The following is a 19,672-nucleotide window of genomic DNA, read 5'->3' as shown; positions in this document are numbered from 1 at the left end:
GGAGATTTGATTCTCCCTCACAGCATCACTAGCAGAGATGTCTATTTTAGGCCACAGCAGAGGTTTTGAGAAGCTGAAGAGCAAAAAAAAACACCAAAAAAAGCTTATCAACTGATATGGGCTCAGCTTAAAGAGGGAGGGGGGGGAAATAAATAGAATAAACTAGAACAAAAAGCCTTTAATTAAAGCCCTCAAGCTGAAACTCTGAGCAGATTTACCTAAATGGACTTCAAATGATGTCCCTAATACATGAATTAAGCTAAAAGCAGGCTCTGGAGCCCTGGGCTTGTGTCTGCAGCCCCTGGAGGGCTCACAGCAGAGCTGGGGGTTGGCTGCCTCACTGAGATTATTATTCAAGGGCTAACCCTGAAGCCCCAGAATTCAAACCCTGGGCCCAAAGCCCCAAACAAGAAAGAGGATTCCCCCCCACCCCCTTCCTCCTCCTCCTCATTATTCTCTCTCTTTTTTTTTTCCTCCCCATTTCAACAGATTTGTTTCTCATTTTCCAGGTTTGGAAAGCTGCTCAGCTGAGGAAATCCTGAAGGGTGGACAAAGATATGGAAGGTTGTTGGGGTGGTTTGGGGTTTTTTCCCCCTCTCCCAGCTGGGGTGTGTGAAGGAGCAATAGTCTGGTTTTCATTTGAATTCAAAAGGGACATCTGGGTTCAAAGCTGCATGGAGTGGGTTTTGTATGCTCCCCAACTTTCCACTTTTCCAGTTCAGCCTGCAGGTTTTGCTTTGGCCATCAAAGGGCTTTAAAGAAACACCAAGAGGTCAAACCTGCCCAGCCTACAAGAGGCAGGATGCATCCTGGAGGGGGTTTTTGCCTGAGCAATGTGCAGAGGGATGGAGGAAGGAGACTGTCATGGGGCTGGCCTGGCACAGGGCACTCCCCATGGAGACTCTCATGGGGCTGGCCTGGCACAGGGCACTCTCCAACCCCACCAGGGCTGGGGCTAACACCACCACACGGCAATGACTACAGCAGCAAAAGGAAACCTCCTGAGAACCCCCATCCTCCATCCATGCCCCCAGCAAGGCTCCCACTGGTCTCCAAGACAAATGCTCTTGGTCTTGTGGAGCAGAACACGGAGCAGGGGGTGAAGCCTGTGCCACACACCAGGGTCCAAGGCACCAGGCAGCTTCCACTACTTGCTGTTCGGGGTCTGCTTCTCCTGCGCCGGCCGCTTGTGCTTCTGGGCAACCCCATAAGGGACGTGGGCAGCCACAGTGCCCAGCTCCTTGGCTCCCTCCACGTGGAACATCTGGTCATCAAAGAAGATGTGAGGACGAATCTTCCTCAGCAGGGGACCCTTGGGAGCCCCGGCCAGGAACAAAGCTTCGTCGGTCTCCAGGCCCCAGCTGCGCAGAGTCTTTAGAGCCCTGGCTCCCGAGCTGGCGGCGCTGCGGGCGGTGACCAGGTAGGTACGGATGGGACACTCCATCCTCAGCCCCTTGGAGTAGAACTTCTTCTGCAGCTTCCCCAGGGCCTCCAGGAAGCCCTTCAGGGGGCCCTGCCAAAGCAAGAGGAAACCATTGCAGAATCATCACAGGAACGTTCAGGTTGGAAAAGAGCCTCAGGGTCACCAAGTCCAACCAGGAACCCTGCTCTACAAGGGTCACCCCTAAAGCAGGCTATGGAATTGTTAGGCTTGGAAGGGACCTCAGGCTGCAAGCCTGAGTTTTTGCTTCTGTTGGCTGTTTCCTTCCTAACATCCAATCTGAATCTACTCATTTCTGCTCCATCCCCCCCAGTCCTATCCCTCCCTGACACCCTAAAAAGTCCCTCCCCAGCTTTCTTGTAGCCCACTTCAGATACTGGAAGGCCACAATTATGTCTCCTGGGAGCCTTCTCCTCTCCAGACTGAACAACCCCAACTCCCTCAGTCTGTCCTCACAGCAGAGCAGCTCCAGCCCTCTGCTCATCCTCATGGCCCTTCTCTGGACACCTTCCAGCACCTCCAGATCCTTCCTGTAATAGGGAATATCCCCAAGCACTGCATCCAAATGACCTTTGCAGACCTCCACACCACCCCTTCCTGCAGGCACCCACTCCCAGCAGAGCCAGGCACGGTGCTTAACCCCCTGTAAGCCCCCCAGAACAACAGCAAGGAGCCAGCCCCCTCCCTCCCACGGGGCCAGCAGGACCAGGCTGCCGACCGTCCCCATCTCACGCTCCCCATGTGCCAATCCCTGGCTGCTTCTCAGAGAGCATCCCTGTGAGCTGTTTCTCTCCTTCCCAGAGGATCTTTCTGGCTGCCCTCCCCCCAGCACTACCTGTGCCAGAGGCTTGTTCTCGTGGGTCTGCTCATGCTCAAAGAACTTGTCCAAGCCGTGAGCCTTCACGATCTGCTCCGACTCGTCGGAGAACAGCACGGCGTCGCCGTCGAACGCCACCCGCAGCTGGCTCTCCGACACCTCCAGGTCTTTGCTGGGGCTGAAGATGGTGGCTGCAGCAATCCCTGTGGAGGTAAAGCATGAGGCAAGAGGTGGCAGCTGCCCAAGCACCTGGCCTTGTGGCTTCTTCCCCGAGGAGCAAAGCAAAGAGGGCAGGCTGGAAGCAAACGCCGCGAGGAAATCGCAGGCACCCAGCCGAGCCTGCAGCTCGGCCCCAAGAGCAAAACCAAAGCCCCAGGTGCCAAACCTCCCTTTGCACACAAGAATTACCAGGGCAAAGCAATGCCCTGGCCCTGGAAGGGCTGTGGAGCTCATTTCTGTGGAAACAAGAGGCTGCTGGGAGCAGCAGGGATGGGGATGTGGAACGAGGCAGATCCTCGCTGCACCGCTGTGTAGGGACAGCAACATCGGAGCTATGGCTCCTGGCACCAACAGCCCCCACCCCGAGGGCTCCAGGTTCCCCTCACTGCCCTCTCCCCCCCAGGCTGGACCCCAGACTCACCCTCTTCAATGGCCCCACTCACTTTCTCGGCGTCAGAGGAGAGGTAGAGGTTGGTGTGGTAGGCCTTGAGGTAACAGATGGGGCTGTTCCCTCCTGTCATGCAGAACCTCTCGATGAACAGACCTGGGGGCAGATGGACCCCAGGCTCAGCCTGACTGTTCCCCATGCAAGCCTGGATGCTGCTCCCCTGTGGTTTCTCAGGAGCCAGCAGGATGGGAGAGTCATTTTGGATCAACAGCATGGCCACAGCCAGCGAGCATCCTCCTCAGCAGCCAACTTCCACTCCAAGCCCAGGAAACTTGGGAGAAGTGGTCTCAGGATGTGGTTTGGAGGACAAGAGAGGAGAAAGGTCAAGGGAGGAGATTCTGCCCCTCTGCTCAAACTCCACTTGCAGTGCTGGGGCCAGGTCTGGAGTCCTCAGCACAACACAGACAGGGACCTGTTGGAGCAGGGTCAGAGGAGGCTACAGCAATGCTGGGAGGGCTGGAAGCCCTCTGCTGTGAGACCAGGCTGAGGGCATTGGGGTTGTTCAGCCTGGAGAAGAGAAGGCTGCAGGGAGACTTTCTGGTGGCCTTCCAGGGCTTCAAGGGGCTGAGCAGAAAGCTGGGGACAGACTTCTGAACAGGACAGGAGTGATGGTTTGAAGTGAGAGAAGGAGATTCAGACTGGAGAGAACAAAGAAAACTTTTATGCTGAGACCCTGTCCCAGGTTGCCCAGAGAGATGGGAGATATCCTGGGCTGGGCTGGCTCCAGGGATGGGACATCTGGGGCTCTGATTTGGGGATGTCCCTGCTGACTGCAGGGGGTTTGGACTGGATGACCTTGAAAGGTCCCTTCCAACCCCAACCCCGGTCCACGATTCTATGACCTCGCTGCCAAGCAGCAAGGCTCTGCCCCACAGCCAGCAGCCCCTGGGCCAAGGGCAGCTCTGCTCTCAGCTTACCATGGTGGTTGATGCTGTTGATCAAACGAACCCCAACCTGGGCATGGTTGTTGGTCATGAGGACGATGTCGAAGAGCTCCTCGCTGTCAGGGTAGAGCTCCCGCAGCTGCGTGTTCACCGCCTCCAGCGCCTGCAGCACCCCGGGGGGGAAGGGGTGGGAGGCTGTCAGCAAGCCCTGGAGCGGCCCTGACCTCCTTCTCACCCAGCAAACCCACTGCTGCTCACCAAACCCAAAGGCTTGGCCCCCAAAAGACACTTTTGTTCACCGAACCCAAGGATCTGGCCCCAACCCCAGCTGTACCCCTGAGCCAAGCTGACATCAGCAAGCAGCATTAGCTGGGGAAAGATGATTGATTTGGGGGGGGAGGGGGGGAAAAACAAACACCCAACAGACATAGCTACTCTTCTATTTTCAGACACAGAAGGTTCCAAGTTTTCATCTGCAGATGAGAATAAATTAGCTCCAAGTTCCAGAGCAATCAGAGACAGAAGAAGTCTCTCCCCACCGAGTGGATTCGTCTATTCACTGGGAGCAGGCAAGAGATTGCTTCCAGTGGGAGCCAGCAGACAAAACTGCTCCAAATGCAGTGGAAGTGAAGCAGAAATCGGGGGGGGGGGGAGGGGGAAATATAATTAAAAAAAAATCAATCTTTTTCTAAGGTTGAAATTGCTTCATTTCAACACCTCCAAATTAGCAATTGGCCAACTCCGGAGCAAGGCAAAGCTCAGCCAGCTTGGAAAGGAGAAATAAAATCACAATGAAAGGGAGGAGAATTCCCCTACAGGGAGACTTCAAATCTGCTCCACAAGAGATGATTCTCTTCAGCTCTTGGGCCTGGTTGCCAATTCAGTGTTTCCTCAGTCCTGGAAGAAGCAAATCGCTTGCCAGGAGGTTTGTTTGACCTCTCTTTGCTCCCTGGCCTCATCCCTTCTGCCACGCTGCTCAGCTCCCATCCCTTCCCCACTCCACCACCCACCACAGCTCTCCCCTCAGGACCACAGAGCAGATCCAGCGCTTGAAGGTGCCCAGACCTCACCTTGACGAAGGGGAAGGCAGCCCCAGGGAGGAAGGGCTCATTCTCGTGGTCCAGCTGGTACTTCACATAGGCCTCCACCCCTTGCTCACTGTAAATCTTCTGCTCCTCCTCCATGCGGAAGAGCGCCCGGGAGGACACCGCGATGGTGATGGCGTTCTCGGGCTTGGGCTGCGGGGAGAGGGGGCAAGTGAGGGGGGCAGAAGGTGGCAGGGAGGAGGGGGAGAAGGTGGCAGGGAGGAGGGGGAGAAGGTGGCAGGGAGGAGGGGGAGAAGGTGGCAGGGAGGAGGCAGCCCTTACACCCAGCTCTGCTGCCCAAGGAGGCATTTGTTAAACTCCACCACAAAAGACCACGGGGGGGTGACACCCCCACAGCAATCTGGAGGGTCAGTTGCAACCCTGAGCTTCCAACCCTTCAAGAGGTGATGAACCATCCCCATAGATCTGAGACACCCAAGAGCTGCTTTCTGCTGCTTACGCCACGGCCAAGCACTCCCACTCCCGACAGGCTCCCAGGATCCACCCAGCCCCGAGTGGTGAAGCCCTCAACCCCAGGCAGAAGGAATTTGTGTGGCTTTGTGTCCCCCCCACCCCCCCAGCCAGGAAAAACCACACTGTGGCTGGGCCAGATCCACGCTCCCACGATGCTGTCCAGATGTGACAAAACAACCCTGTGCCAGCTCAGGGGAAAAAAACAACAAACCAACACTTGATAGAGTTCTTGTGGGTGGAAACATGACAAACAGGTGGTGCAGGCAGTGATTTATGAGTCATTATTATTAATGTTGGAGGGTTTGATCCAAAATCCACTCAAGAGACCTCTAGTGGAACCCGGCAGCGAGAGAGGGGCACCAGGAGAGTGGATCTCATCCTGACCATCCTCCCTGCTCCTGCCCTTGGAAGGCAGAGGGGTGTTAATCCCCATCACTCACTGGCCAGCATGAAAACAACTTCATTCCTGATGGCCAGGCAAGGATCCTTGCTCCCAGAACAGCAAAGCCCAAGGCTGGCACAGGCAGCCCTGTCCCCAGCAGGCTCTGCCTGCAGTGAGTCCTGGCAGCAGGACAGGGCTGGAGGGGATGCCCCCCAGGAGCAGTCCCAGTCCGTGCCCTCTCTGGGTGCACCTCCACAGGCAGCCTGTGAAATCCAGGCCCCCAGCACCTCAGAAACACCTCGCCCTCCGCTCCCCCGTGGTTGCCAGGATCCTCCCGCAGCACGTTGCCCTGTGACTAACGCTCCAGCAATGCTGTTTGCCCGGGGGCAGGAGGGTACCTTTGCCAGCTGCTCTGCACACCCAGGTGCTCCAAAGTTCAAGCTCCCACCCTGCCTGGGGCTGAGCTTTACCGAACAAGCAGCCTGGCAAGGCCAAGGTGCTCCAATCCACACCGGAGATATTTGCTCCCCGCAGGGCTGGGCTTGCCCCGAGGCTCACTCTGCCCCCGGCCCAGCCCCCAGCCCAGCCCCACCGATCCTGCCCAGCATGCGGACGCACCCAGCAGTGAGTCAGTGGCAGCCCCCAGCCCATTCCCAGCACCACACCCACCCCCTTAGCGGCGCCAGGAGCCACCCCTGCAGCATGGTGGGTCCCAGACACCTCTCCAAGGCTGCAGCAGCACCCAAAGTCCCCAGCAAGCAGAGGGTGATGAGAGAGAGACAGAGATTAGCTCCAGCTGAGAACATCTCTGTGGCCCATGTGGGATCTATTCCCACGACATCTGCAGAGAAATAAGGTCCTGTTTGGAGGTGGCTCTCTGGAGGAAGCAGGTGAAGAACCCCTCAGGACGTGCAGGAACACCCAGGGTGGTGGAGAAGCCGGTCAGTGACACCAGCATCCCTGCCACGAGTGACCTCCAGACCTCTTTCCCTCAGTGGGTGTTAGCTATTAACTTGGGCCACATCTGGGCACTCCACCTCATTAATTAATAACTCTGGTGTCATGGGCCATTTATTAGCTGAAAAATATCAATAACTATTAAAGGGCTTAGGACATCCAGCCCTTAGCCTTCAGCAAGGAGTCCTGCAGCTCCCTGCTGCTCCTGAGTCCTTGCAGCGTGGGGTTATGGATCTGGGGAAGGAGGAGAGGAGAGCTGCTGCCTGTTTGCTTCCTGATGGACCCCAGGGCAGAGCATCCTCTACAACCCCTCCAGAGAGCATCCTGAGAAGGATGCCAGAGGAGGCTGAGAGGGGATCTGATCAATGTCTATAAATACCTGAGGGGGGGATGGCAGGATGGGGGGGTGGCAGGATGGGGGGGTGGCAGGATGGGGGGGTGGCAGGATGGGGGGGGTGGCAGGATGGGGGGGTGGCAGGATGGGGGGGTGGTGCCCACTGATAGGACAAGGAACAACAGGTACAAGGTGGAACACAGGAGGCTCCACCTCAACATGAGCAGAAACTTCTTTGCTGGAGGCCTGGAGCAGGCTGCCCAGAGAGATTGTGGAGTCTCTGGAGAGCTTCCAAACCCACCTGGATGTGTTCCTGTGTGCCCTGCCCTGGCAGGGAGGTTGAACTCAATCTCCAGAGGTCCTTCCCAACCCCTGACATCCTAAGCTTCTCCAGTGCCAGCCCTGCCAGAGGATCCCCAGCACAGAAAATAGGTCAGCAGCACTGAGACATGGCCAAGGGGGGCGAGAGGTGTGCGTGGGGGCCACAAGCTGAGCCGTGCTGAGTGCCCAGCCTCAATCTTCATCTCTCTCCCCACCCAGCACACACCTTGCACCCAAGCACCTTACACAAGGGCAACAGCAGGCTGCTCAAGGTCCCTTCCCTGCCATTTAAAGGCAGCAGCCTCCAGGAGGTTAATTTAAGAGGTAATAAACGCAGCAATAAAAATAACCAAGAGCTTGGGGCACTGCTCTCTGCCCCAGCGTGGGCTGCTGCAGCCCCAGCTGCCTGCAGGCTGGGAAACCCAGCTCGGGGAATGGGACCTGCTGGATCCTGTTTGCTCCTGCCAAGGAAGATTTGCACCTTTGGAGAACTTTGTGCAGGGAGGGGGGAAAAAGCCTCAGCTGGGTTGCTTGTGCAGCTCCCAGCTGGGCTGGGAGAGCTGTGCTGCTCTCTGGGAAATGCTGACAGCCCAGAAACCAAGCAGCTCCCAGCTCCGTGAGGAAGGAGCTGCAGCCTGGCAGGGCTTTGAACTGGAGCTTCAGTTTGGAAGCTCTCCTTTCTCAAGGCTGTTTGGATGCTTCTCCATCCCCTCTAGCACTGCAGGTGATCAATACTACGACTCAAAATGGGCTGGAAAATCAGTCACAGGGCTACAGGCAGCCCAGCACCCCAAATCCTCCAGTGGGATCAGGCTGTGGACAACCCAACACCCCCCTCTTTGCCTTGGAACGTCACTGTCTGGGGAGAGACAGCCTTCATTTCCAGTAGGAAACCTGTCCACGGGAGGGGGATGCCCTCCTCAGGATGTGTTTGGTCCCACAGGCTGTCCTGGAGCCTGCACAGCACCCCAGGCCAGCACAGCCTCCTGCTCCAGCTGCCCCAGCGCTGGCGGCTTTGGGCACTCCGGATGGCAAACCCTGCTGCACCCTCAGAGCAGCAGCCAGGGGCAGCTAAAGCACATCCAACACAAGCTGGGAAGCAGCTGGGGGGGCTCTGCTCAGCTGAATCCAGCCAAATCTGCTGCCTGGGGGTTCGTGGTGAGCTCCTTTCCTTTCTGTCCTTCCCCAATCCAACCCCATCCTGAATATCAAGCAAGAGATTGATAATGATGTGCTCAACCCAAGTGTGAGCAGGGCAGCAGGAGGGGAGATCCCATCCTGACCCTGGGTCTATCTCCAGGCTCAGCAGGACAGGGTGGACCAGCAGGGGCAGCCCAGCCCTCTGGAGAGGAACATCATGGCCCTTCAGGACGTGGTTTAGAGGCCATGGTGGTGTTAGGTCACCAGGTGGACTCCATGGTCTTAGAGTTCTTTTCCACCCAAACCGATTCCCTGATGATCAGGTGGTCCACGAGGTCCAGACCCCATCTCAGGAGCATGAGTGACCTTCCCAGCAGGGTCTGGCTCTGTGGAGTGCACAGCTTTACCCTCTCAGGCCCAAAGCTCAAAGTTCTGAGGTGAAGCCTGTGCCAGCAGTGACTGGGAAGGGCACATTTTGCTCTGCAGCCCCAGCAGCTGGCAGGACTTTAAAGCATCCTCCTAATCGCTGCAAATCCTAAGCAGCCCCCTGAGGATTAGAGGCAGACATTTGGCTCCCAGGAGGTGCAGTGGGGCTGTGTCCTCCCTCCCTCCCACCCATCAGAGCCCCTGTTGCCCACAGCAGCACCCAACCCCCAGCAGCTTCACTGCCACCCCTGGAAGCCTTCACTGGACCCCATTCTGCACCACCTGATCCTTTGGCATTGCCTGGTGCTGAGCCTGCTGGGCTCACCTGGAGCCTAAACCCCTGGAGCTCTGGCAGCTCTGGGCACCATCCCTGGATGCTGCAGAAGGCCAGATCCTGGCTGGCTAAATTCAAATTCTGAAGGTGGGGTTTGGATGAGTTTGGGTCACAGGAAAGGGAAGAGGAAAGGGTTTGGCTCCAGGGGCAAGGATGGTTCTGAGCCCACCCAAAGCATGCCAGCAATGAGGCAACCCTGGTGAGCTGGATGGGTGGCCATGGGTGCAGGGGACTGGCAGAGCAGGGGACAAGCAGGGTGCTAAAGGAGGAGCCAGCAGAAGGCCAGCTCCCACCGACCCAGCAGCACTGAGGCGTCACTGGAGAGGCTGGGGGACATTGCTGGCATTGCTGAGGGGTGACAGCTCTCATCCCTGACCTCCCCAGCTGGCAGGAGCAGGCATGGGAGCTGGGGCATGGGAAGAGCAGAGAAGCCTGCAAAGCAGGGAGCTCCATGGGCTGCAGAGTACCCTGGGGTCCCACTTCCCACCCAAGAATAGGCACCCCCCAAAACTGCTGCCCTCAGAAGTCAGCCTCCTGCGATCCCACAGCCCAGCTCCACGGGGGAGCAGCTCCCACAGCTCACTTCTGATTCCCCAGCACTCCCTGCTCCTGCTGGCAGAGGTGGAGGAGTTTGCCTGGGAGGATGGACAGACCTGGCACCCACAAGGGCACAGCCAGCCAGCAGCAAACTCCATTTCCCTGTGCACTGGGAGCCCTGGGCAGCCACGAGCCCCCTGCCTGGGATCAGATTAAAGTTCAGGGTAGTGGCTGAGATGGGTTTGAGTTTTCCAGCCACATTATTTATACTGCAGAAAAGTGCTGGGCAGCCATCCATCATGGGGGGAGACAGCTGCCTGGCAGGGCAGGGCAGCCAGGCTGCGTGTGAGGGCAGCCTAGCCATGGCCTGGGGGCACCCAGCCTGCGCCAGGAGAGGGGCACAGGGCTGGGTGGACATCATGGAATTGTTTCAGCTGGAAAAGCCTTCTAAGATCATCAACTCCAAGCATCAACCCAAGACCACCATGGCCACTAAACCATGCCCCAGAGTGCCATGGCCATAACACTTCCTGAACACCTCCAGGGCTGGGGACTCCACCACCTCCCTGGGCAGCCTGTGCCAACCCCTGAGCACTCTTTCAGGAAAGAAATTGTTCCTGACCTCCAACCTAAACCTCCCCTGGCACAGCTTCAGGCCATTTCCTCTCATTGTAAACACCCCCAGCTCCACGTGGACCCAAGCACCTGGACCTCAGCTCTGCTGCTGGTTTGCTCCTCAAGCAAACCACATCCCTGCCCTTGTGCCTCAGCTTCCCCATCTGGGCAGCAGAGATGGGCACTGAGCAGGCTGCAAGGAAGGGAAGAGGAGGGACCTGGGCTGACATCCACAGGAGGCTGAGAGCATGGCATGAAGGACAACCAGGCACATTTCAGCACCCAGCCAGGCTGACCCCTTCTGGGAAGGGCAAATACTTGGCAGCAGGGACAAAACTGAAGCCTCAGCACCTCCAGCTAAACAAACACAGGAGCTGGGGTGCACAGAGCAGGGACATGGCCATCTCCCCTCACTGCAGGGGGTCACAGCACCAAAGGTGCCAGCTGTGAGTGGACCTCAGCATGGGCAGCACCTCTGCTGGAGTCCCAGGGAGGAGGGCACCTGCAGCCCTGGGGATGGCTGTGGCTGGATGGACTCAAGAGGCTGTGGGACCAGGACCAGCTCACCCCAGGACCTGGCCCCAGCCCTGCCAGGCTGCCAGCCCTGTGCTGCCGCAGCTGTTCTGAGATAGGGCAGCACTTGAACCCCGGGCTCAGCCCTGGTTAGATAACACAGACTTTGCCTCTAATCTCCCGGAGCAGATGAGCCTGGCAGGGGTGGCTGCTGGCTGTGACACCCCTCTGCTTGGATTCAGCCCCCCAGCTGTCCCCTTGCTCTGCCACAGCCACCCCCTCTGGTCCCTAGCAGGGCCTCCCACCTTGGCACAGGGAACAGGCAGCTCACGGGGCACGAAGCTGCTCTACAAGGACATCTCAGCCCAAGAGGAACACCCCAAGGACCTGCAGGAACCCCAAAAGGCTTGGGGGATCCAGGAAGATCCCAGGTAACCAGAGGCAACCTCAAGGATGCCATGGAGGAATGGAAGCACCTGGAGAACCCCGGAGCTTCCCCAAGGATATGGATGGAGACAGAGTGTCAAAGGGAAACCAGAGCCACCCAGGGGGGGCTTTAGAGTACCCATGGAGTTGCACGGGGGAACCCCGAGGAGATGAATCACCAGGAGGACGCCAGGGCACCTGGAGGAGATGGGACACCTGGAGAGACCCTTGAGGACCCAGAGGAGATGGGGCACCCAGAGGAGCTGATTCCCCTCCGGGCTGGGGCGCGCTGCCCGGTCCGGCAGGTCGGGGGTCTCACCGATTTGGGTTTCTTCTTAGGGGCGAGGTTGTCGTAGAAAGCTTTGGCCTCGTCCCAGGGCCGCCCCGCCGCTCCCGGTGCGCCGGCCGTGCCCGGAGGCTCCATAGCGCGGCGGCTCCGGAGCACCGGCGGCTCCGGGCACTGCGGCAGCTCCGCGGCACCAGCGGCACCGCTGGCTCCGGGCACGGCGGCGGCTCCGCGGCGGCTCCGGAGCGGCGGCGACACTGCTGGCTCCGGGCACGGCGGCGGCAGGTCCGCACGTACCGGGAAGCTCCCGGAGCTGCTGCCGGGCCGGCGGAGCGTGCTTTATAAGGCATCCCATGAAGCTCCGGGGTTTCAGCCCACCGGCACACGGTTTAACCTCTTCGAGACCGCCCCGCCGCCGCCTCTCCTCCCTTACCGCATCCCCTCCGCCCCCAAACCCCGAGCGCGGGGCGGGTAGGGAGGCAGGAGCGCTCCGCAGCCGCCCCGGGACAGAGCCAGCCCCGGGGGGACGCCTCCCACCCCCGGGAACGAAGGGAAGGGGCTGGAGGCAAGAAGGTGCCAGCAGAAGAGGGGATGTGGGATCGGGGGGGGTCAGGGTACCCAGGCTGTCATGAGGGCACTCTCGGCTCAAAGGCACCGGAGCCCGGTGGGGGTTGTCCATCCTTGCAAGACACAGGGCGGCACCGATGCCAGGGCACTGGGCAAGCTGGAAGGGCACAGCGGTGGTCAGCAGGCAGAGCCCGAGGGGGAGAGGCTGTGTGGTAGGTCACAACCATGCTGGCACCCAGCTCCCTGCCAGGGTGACCTGCACTGCGAGCTGGTGAAAGGAGAGAGTGTGGGCATCAATTAAAGCTCTTCACCAAACCTTTTCCCCACCAGTGCCAGGGGAGTTTAATTAACTCCCTCCTGGGAGATTAATTAACATCATTTCAGCATCACCAAAGATTCCTTCTCCCCAGTACCTTTGCAGGGAAATTCCTGAGATCCTCTGGGCCAACCCCAAGGGAAGCAGGAGCTAAGAGAGCCCCAGGGCCAGGGAGGCTGCACCCAGTGTCCTCTCCACCTTGAGTTGCTGCCCTCTCAGAAAGCAGCCCTGGCACAGCTCCAGGCTCCCACACACTGGGGACAACCAGCCCCAGCCCTCCTTCCCCAGGCACTGCTGAGGTGCAGACAGCAGCTCCTGGCCAGCCCAGGCAAGCATGGCAGCCAAAGCCAAGGTGAAAAGCTCTCCCTCAACAACACTACTAAAAATACACTGCCCTGGCCCTGGCATGAGCCCATCTCTGTGCTCAGGTGCTGGCTGCTGCAGGACAGATGAGATGCTGGTGATCTGAAGGGTGGAAGCCAAACCACACATCTCCCAGCATGCTGGAGCCAAGCAGGATGGGCTGAGCATGGCCAGGACCACAGGCCAGAGCCCACACTGCAGCCCAGGAGCCCACACTGCAGCCCAGGAGCCCACCCTGCAGCCCAGGAATCAACACTGCTGCCCAGGAGCCCACACTGCAGCCCAGGAATCAACACTGCAGCCCAGGAATCAACACTGCAGCCCAGGAGCCCACACTGCTGCCTGATTAACTACAGAGAAGACTTTGAAGTTGCTGGTAGCTCCTTGGCAACAGCCACTGCAGGCTGCTGCTGGAGAAGAAGGGACAGAGGAAAATCTGCGTGGGAAAGATGGGGGTGGGAAAGCAAAGGCTGAGAAGGAGGACAATGGTACAGTGCCAGCAGGTCCCAGTTGATGGTGGTGTTGGGATGGGCCCCAGGACAAAGCCACCAGGTCCTCTGGCTACGTCCAGCCTTGAAGGAAGGCCACAGCCAGAGTCCAGCTCCTGGCTGCCAGATGAAACCTGTTTGCAGCACAGACCAGGGCTGTCTGGTCCTCCCCACCCCCAAGAGGTAACATTCCCCTCCCCAGAGCTGCCTGAGTGGCTGAAGGGTTCCACCTTCCCCCATCTCCAAGACCCCCCCAGGCTGTGTGAGCTCCACTGTGCTGTCCTCAAGGGTTTCTCCATCCCTTGGAGTGCCACAGGCTCAGGTGACGCCAGTGGAACGATGCTCAGGAGTGCAGTGCCCACAGCTGCAGCTGCCAGCTGCTCCCCAAGAAGCCACTCAGGGAGGAACATCACACATGGGGCACAGTTTTATTTTCTCCATTAAAAAAATAGATACCAACTTCACCACCTCCTGACAGACACTACAGGCATCAACACCACCACTGTGCAGCACAAATACTCATCTGTGACAATATTCCTGGCCTGGGGCAGGAGGGATGGAGGCAGCAGGCTGGGATGGGGGGGAGGAAGGAGCCAGACATGTTTCTTGTGGCCTCAAAAGCCTTGCCAGGAGGCTCAGCAGGTACAGAATCCAAGACCACCTCTCCACAGCCTCAGTCCAGGACCCACCGGTCCCCTCAGCAGTGCCACACACCAGGAGCAGCAGCAGGGCCTGCCTTCAACACCCACACCACCAACCTTGTCCCAGGGCAGCCCACACAGTCACACATCCTCTGCTTTCAACCTGGGGCTCCAAGCATCACCTCAGTATCCAGGAAGGGCCAGAAATTCCACAGAGCATCCAAGAGGCTGCCAGGGCAGTTGTGGAGGTCACCCACTTGCTCTGCCAGCTCTCACAGCTGGTGGGGTGGAAGGTGGCTTCTGAGATCAGTCACTGACCACACTTTGGACACTTCTGCTCTCCCCTGACCAATCCTGGATGTTTCCAGCAACAAAAGCAGGGGTGGAAAAGCTAAAGCTGGGCAGAGGGAGCCAAAGCAGTGAGCCCTCAGGGAGGGTGCAGCACACTGCTCCAGCTCCCCAGCACCCTGGAGCCAGCCCTCTGGCAGCCTTGCAGGGAAATACCAGCAAAGAGCCCAGGGCCAGGATTTGGGACCTCCCAGCCTCCCTGGAGGCATCACAAGCATTGAGAGGGCATCAGCAGAAAGGGGAAAGAACTGGGTTTGGTTTCAGTTAGGATCAGGGAATGAGGCAGGCAGAGCAGTGAGGGAAAGCAGGGAAGGTGGGAAGAGTTAGCCCTGGGTCACCAGGATGCTCACCACTGGCTGCAAGGAGTCCAGCTCCAGGGTGGGAGAGGGCTGATTTGAGGCTAACCTCAAGCCAGCAATACCCAGAGCAGGCTCCACTACCCACCAAGGGAGAGCTGGAGCCCATGGACTGTGTGCACCCAGGGCACAGGAGCTGCCCAGGAGCTGCCCACCTGGGAGCGGAGGCGGAGGGGCGGCAGGGAGGGTGGAGCAGGCACAAGGGAGACTTAGCAGAAGTTGGGGATGGAAACCACCACGGGGAGCAGAGGTTGGCTGCACCCAGTCCAGCAGTGAGCCCCCAGGGCTCTATTTCTGCATGTCACACTGCAGGAGGAGGACGATGGAGGGGTCACTCTTTGCTGCCTCCTTGAACTCCTCCAGGGAGATTTGGTCGTCCTTGTCCTTGTCCATCTTGGTGAAGATCTTGTCCACACGCTGCTGGGGGGTCAGCCCATCCTGGTTCATCCTCATCATGATCACAGTCCCCACCATCTTGTAAATGGCCTGGAGCAGGAAGAAGAGCGAAATATCAGAGTGGGAATGCTGGATGGACAGAAGAGCCCTGGACAAGGCAGGGGACAGGATTGCTGCTCTGCTGGGACCCAGTTAGCTGCTGGCATGAGCTGTGCTGCTGCACAGCTACCATCAGGAACAGACCAGGGACCTTTCAGGCAAGGCTCTGGGGAGGAAAAAATCATTCTTGGATGTCAAAAAGAGCTGTAAATAGCCAAAAAAAAAGAGAGAGGAAGAGGGGGGGAGAAAGAAGGGGGGAGAAAGAAGGGGGGAGAAAGAAGGGGGGAGAAAGAAGGGGGGAGAAAGAAGGGGGGAGAAAGAAGGGGGGAGAAAGAAGGGGGGAGAAAGAAGGGGGGAGAAAAAGGGGGGGAGAAAGAAGGGGGGAGAAAGAAGGGGGGAGAAAGAAGGGGGGAGAAAGAAGGGTGGAGAACTAAGGGGGGAGAAAGAACGTGGGATAAAGAAGGGGGGGAGAAAGAAGGGGGGAGAAAGAAGGGGGGAGAAAGAAGGGGGGAGAAAGAAGGGGGGAGAAAGAAGGGGGGAGAAAGAAGGGGGGAGAAAGAAGGGGGGAGAAAGAAGGGGGGAGAAAGAAGGGGGGAGAAAGAAGGGGGGAGAAAGAAGGGGGGAGAAAGAAGGGGGGAGAAAGAAGGGGGGAGAAAGAAGGGGGGAGAAAGAAGGGGGGAGAAAGAAGGGGGGAGAAAGAAGGGGGGAGAAAGAAGGGGGGAGAAAGAAGGGGGGAGAAAGAAGGGGGGAGAAAGAAGGGGGGAGAAAGAAGGGGGGAGAAAGAAGGGGGGAGAAAGAAGGGGGGAGAAAGAAGGGGGAGAAAGAAGGGGGGAGAAAGAAGGGGGGAGAAAGAAGGGGGAGAAAGAAGGGGGGAGAAAGAAGGGGGGAGAAAGAAGGGGGGAGAAAGAAGGGGGGAGAAAGAAGGGGGGAGAAAGAAGGGGGGAGACAGAAGGGGGGAGAAAGAAGGGGGGAGAAAGAAGGGGGGAGAAAGAAGGGGGGAGAAAGAAGGGGGGAGAAAGAAGGGGGGAGAAAGAAGGGGGGAGAAAGAAGGGGGGAGAAAGAAGGGGGGAGAAAGAAGGGGGGAGAAAGAAGGGGGGAGAAAGAAGGGGGGAGAAAGAAGGGGGGAGAAAGAAGGGGGGAGAAAGAAGGGGGGAGAAAGAAGGGGGAGAAAGAAGGGGGGAGAAAGAAGGGGGGAGAAAGAAGGGGGGAGAAAGAAGGGGGGAGAAAGAAGGGGGGAGAAAGAAGGGGGGAGAAAGAAGGGGGGAGAAAGAAGGGGGGAGAAAGAAGGGGGGAGAAAGAAGGGGGGAGAAAGAAGGGGGGAGAAAGAAGGGGGGAGAAAGAAGGGGGGAGAAAGAAGGGGAGAGAGGCTCCTGTGCTGCTTTTAACTACTGGTACCTCAATGATCTCCAGCATCTCCAGGCGTGTGATCTTCCCATCCCCATCCAGGTCATACATCTCGAAGGCCCAGTTGAGCTTCTGCTCGAAGGTGCCCCTGGAGGTGACGGAGAGGGCGCAGATGAACTCCCTGAAGTCGATGGTGCCGTCCCCGTTCTTGTCGAAGGTGCGGAAGGCGTGCTGGGCAAACTTGGAGGCATCTCCATAGGGGAAGAACTGCAGGGAAGAGAGGAGAGAGAGCTAGAAACAAGGAGGAGGAGCTCAGCTCACCCCAAGCAGCAGCCTTGTCCCGGCAGGAGCAGGCTGCTCCAGCCCCACGGGCGGCGCTTGGGACCTCGGACAGAGCCTACCTTGATGTAGAGCTGCTGGAACTCCTCCAGGTTGAGGATGCCGGTGGGGCAGTCCTTGAGGAAGCCTTTGTACCACTGCTTGAGCTCCTGCTCGCTGAACTCTGTGCTCCTCACCAGGTCATCCAGCATCTCCGGGGCCAGCTTGCTGCTGTGCTTGCCCATGGCTGCCCCTGGGAGGGGAAACACAGGGCTCCTGCACACCAGGCACGGGAAGGGCTCTGCTCCCAGTCCTTGCTGGCCAACCCTGCATGACTCTTCCCCATGCTGGAGCTGATCCACCCAGCTGGTGGCTGTCCATGCACTGCCAAATGCCAGGACAGTGACCCTGGCACTGGGGACAGTGCCCACTCTTAGCTGTGTTGTGGCTGCTGGAGATGTGCAGGAGCTGGTCCTGGGGCACCCCTCGGGTGCAGCCAGCAGCATCACCCCCAGCCCACCCCATCTCCAAGGCTGGCTCCTTTCAGACTGTAGAAGAACACTCAGAAATCAACTGAAGACTCAGAACTCCTCCTCACATGGCCTTCACCAGGCCACAGTGCCCAGCTGCCCTCTGTGGGGATGGGACAAAGAGGAGACAACACAAATCTGCCACCAGAGCAGGGAAACACCTCCCTGGCACCGTCTGACTCTCGACATCCAGCCAGGCACAGCAATGTCCAACTTGCTGCTGGCCAGCCCTTGGTTAGGATGAGGTCCACAGCCAGGCTCCCCCCTGCCACGGGCTGCCCACAGCAGGGTGCCCTGGCGCTCTGGCAAGCCCCCAGCTGCGTGGGCAGGATGTGGAGCTGCTCTGATACACGCCGTGCCCGCTCCCACGCAGCCTTGGCTGCCGGCACCGCTCAGCCTGAGCGGCAGATGGTTTGCTGAGAGCTCCTGGAGCTTTGCTCTCCGTGGAGAAAGTTGAGTAGAAGTTCACCTGGAGCTCAACCAAGCACTGTGTCCCTTCCAAGCATCTGATTTCCTGACCATGTGGCCTTGAGGGACATGGGGGTTACCCTGGGGCGGGCACAAGCCTCCTCTGGGAGCGATGTGAGGCTTCCGACGCTCCCAGCTGCTCCCACAGGCAGGAGCTGCTTCCTGCCCCAGCAGCCCACCAGCAGCTGTCACTGTCTGCTGCGACAGCACTGAGTCCACCACCCCTCAGCAGCCAGAGCTGAGGAGATGTCTGGATGCCCACGGAGAGCACGCTCAGCCGTGGAGCTGCACGAGTCCTCCTGGCACCACAGTCTGGCTCTGACCTGCAGGGACCAGCTGATGCCCACCTTGCTCCATGCCCAGCTCCCCCCACACCTCCCACCAGCCATGTCCAGCCTCTCAGCTGCTCAAGGAGCAGCTTCTCCATCAGGGAACAGCAAGGAGAAGCTAGAAGCACCACACCTTGTCCTGCAAGCAAAGCCCTCAGCCAAGCTGGGACCCAAGAGGAGCATCCTTTGGACCACAGCCGTCAGTCCCCCAGTCTGAGCAGGACCATGCCAGGGGAGGGGACATCAGGGACCAGAAGGGCCGTGCCTGGCATGATCTTCTTGTTTCCAAGCACCGATGTTATCCTTGGTTACTGGGTGCAGGTCCCAGCACAGGGCAGAGAGATCGCTACGGGCGTCCCCCAGACCCCAGCACCGCCCAACGCCTCGGCACCTGGGGTGGCCGGGAAGGGGGGCAGGGCCCGCCCCCGGGGTCTGGATGGGGTGGTTGGGCCGGGGGCAGCAGCATTGGGGCGGTCGGGGGCTGCTCTGCCCACCGGGGGACGGGTGGGGTAGCTCCCCGGGGCACCGGCACCCGCTGGAACCGGCTGCCGGGATGAGTGCGGCTGCCGATACCTGCCCCGACGGCCGCTCCGCACCGGGCGGAGCTGGGGGAGCACCGGCTCCCGGCGACTGGGGGAGCGGCTCCCAGCCCCGACGGCCCTTACCTGTGTACGGTGCGGGCAGGAGGAGGCTCGGCGGGGCCAGGCGGGGCACGGAGCCGGTACCGGAGGGGCCGCGGTCCAGCCCGCCGGCTCTGCCCGCGCCGTTCCCGCCCCTCTTGTAGACGGGGGCCGCCTGCAAACTCCCCCCCAGCGCCGGCGGCAGCGATCGGCCGTTGGCTGGGAGCGCTGTCAATCAACGGGAGGGGCTGCGCGGGGGGTCGAGGTGGGATACTGGGGGGGGAGTATTGGGATGCTGGGAGGCGAAATGGTAGCGGGATGCTGGAGGGAGAAGGTAGAAGAGATGCCGGAGGATGATGGCGGTGGGATGCAGGGGGAATGCTGGCAGTGGGATGCTGGGACCAGGATGCAGGGATGCTGCTGGCCCTGCCTGGTGCCCAGTGCTGAGCAGACCCTCACTGTGCTCTGTGCTCCCTGCTCCTCCCGGCCCTCTCTGCTGATGCTTCCCTGCCTCCTCCTCCTCACTCTGCCCCACTCAGCCACCGCTGGCTTCTGTCCCTGGTGACGGCTGATACCGAAGCACCCCCAAATCCCCTTCCTTTGGTGTGCTGCAGGGCTGGCAGGGCCATGCTGCCTGCAGAGGGGACACCAGGACACATCTCAGTGCTCCTCACTTGGCAGAGCTGCAGCTGAAGGTGGAGAAAGTACCCGGGAAACTGCTCTGATCTCCAGAAGCAAACGTGGAGTGTTTCCATGGTGATCACTGGCAGCTCCTCACAGTGACCTTGACCATCCCTCTGCCACCCCAGTGCCACCAGTGCCCGTCGGCAGCAGCCCCTCTGCAGCTGGT

General features: G+C 59.3%; 2 protein-coding genes across 2 annotated transcripts; both read right to left on the bottom strand.

Annotated features, from left to right (window-relative positions):
• Positions 1–456: 456 nt before the first annotated feature.
• Positions 457–11,967, bottom strand: NT5C1A (5'-nucleotidase, cytosolic IA). The gene is made up of 6 exons (XM_009908532.2): positions 11,673–11,967; positions 4,880–5,047; positions 3,843–3,972; positions 2,899–3,021; positions 2,277–2,461; positions 457–1,513 (listed from the first exon to the last, which is right to left on the bottom strand). The coding sequence occupies exons 1-6, from the start codon at positions 11,775–11,777 to the stop codon at positions 1,148–1,150; spliced, it is 1,077 nt and encodes a 358-aa protein (XP_009906834.2). The 5' UTR covers positions 11,778–11,967; the 3' UTR covers positions 457–1,147.
• A 1,819-nt stretch (positions 11,968–13,786) lies between these two features.
• Positions 13,787–18,963, bottom strand: HPCAL4 (hippocalcin like 4). The gene is made up of 4 exons (XM_054170429.1): positions 18,868–18,963; positions 16,959–17,128; positions 16,609–16,824; positions 13,787–15,204 (listed from the first exon to the last, which is right to left on the bottom strand). Exons 2-4 carry the CDS (start codon positions 17,118–17,120, stop codon positions 15,007–15,009), a joined length of 576 nt encoding a protein of 191 aa, XP_054026404.1. The 5' UTR covers positions 17,121–17,128; positions 18,868–18,963; the 3' UTR covers positions 13,787–15,006.
• Positions 18,964–19,672: the final 709 nt, after the last annotated feature.

This window comes from Dryobates pubescens, chromosome 20 (genome assembly GCF_014839835.1).
Source record: "Dryobates pubescens isolate bDryPub1 chromosome 20, bDryPub1.pri, whole genome shotgun sequence".
Classification (NCBI taxonomy): Eukaryota; Metazoa; Chordata; class Aves; order Piciformes; family Picidae; genus Dryobates; species Dryobates pubescens.
Note: the sequence above shows the minus strand (reverse complement) of the source record. Positions and strands in the feature narration are given on the sequence as shown.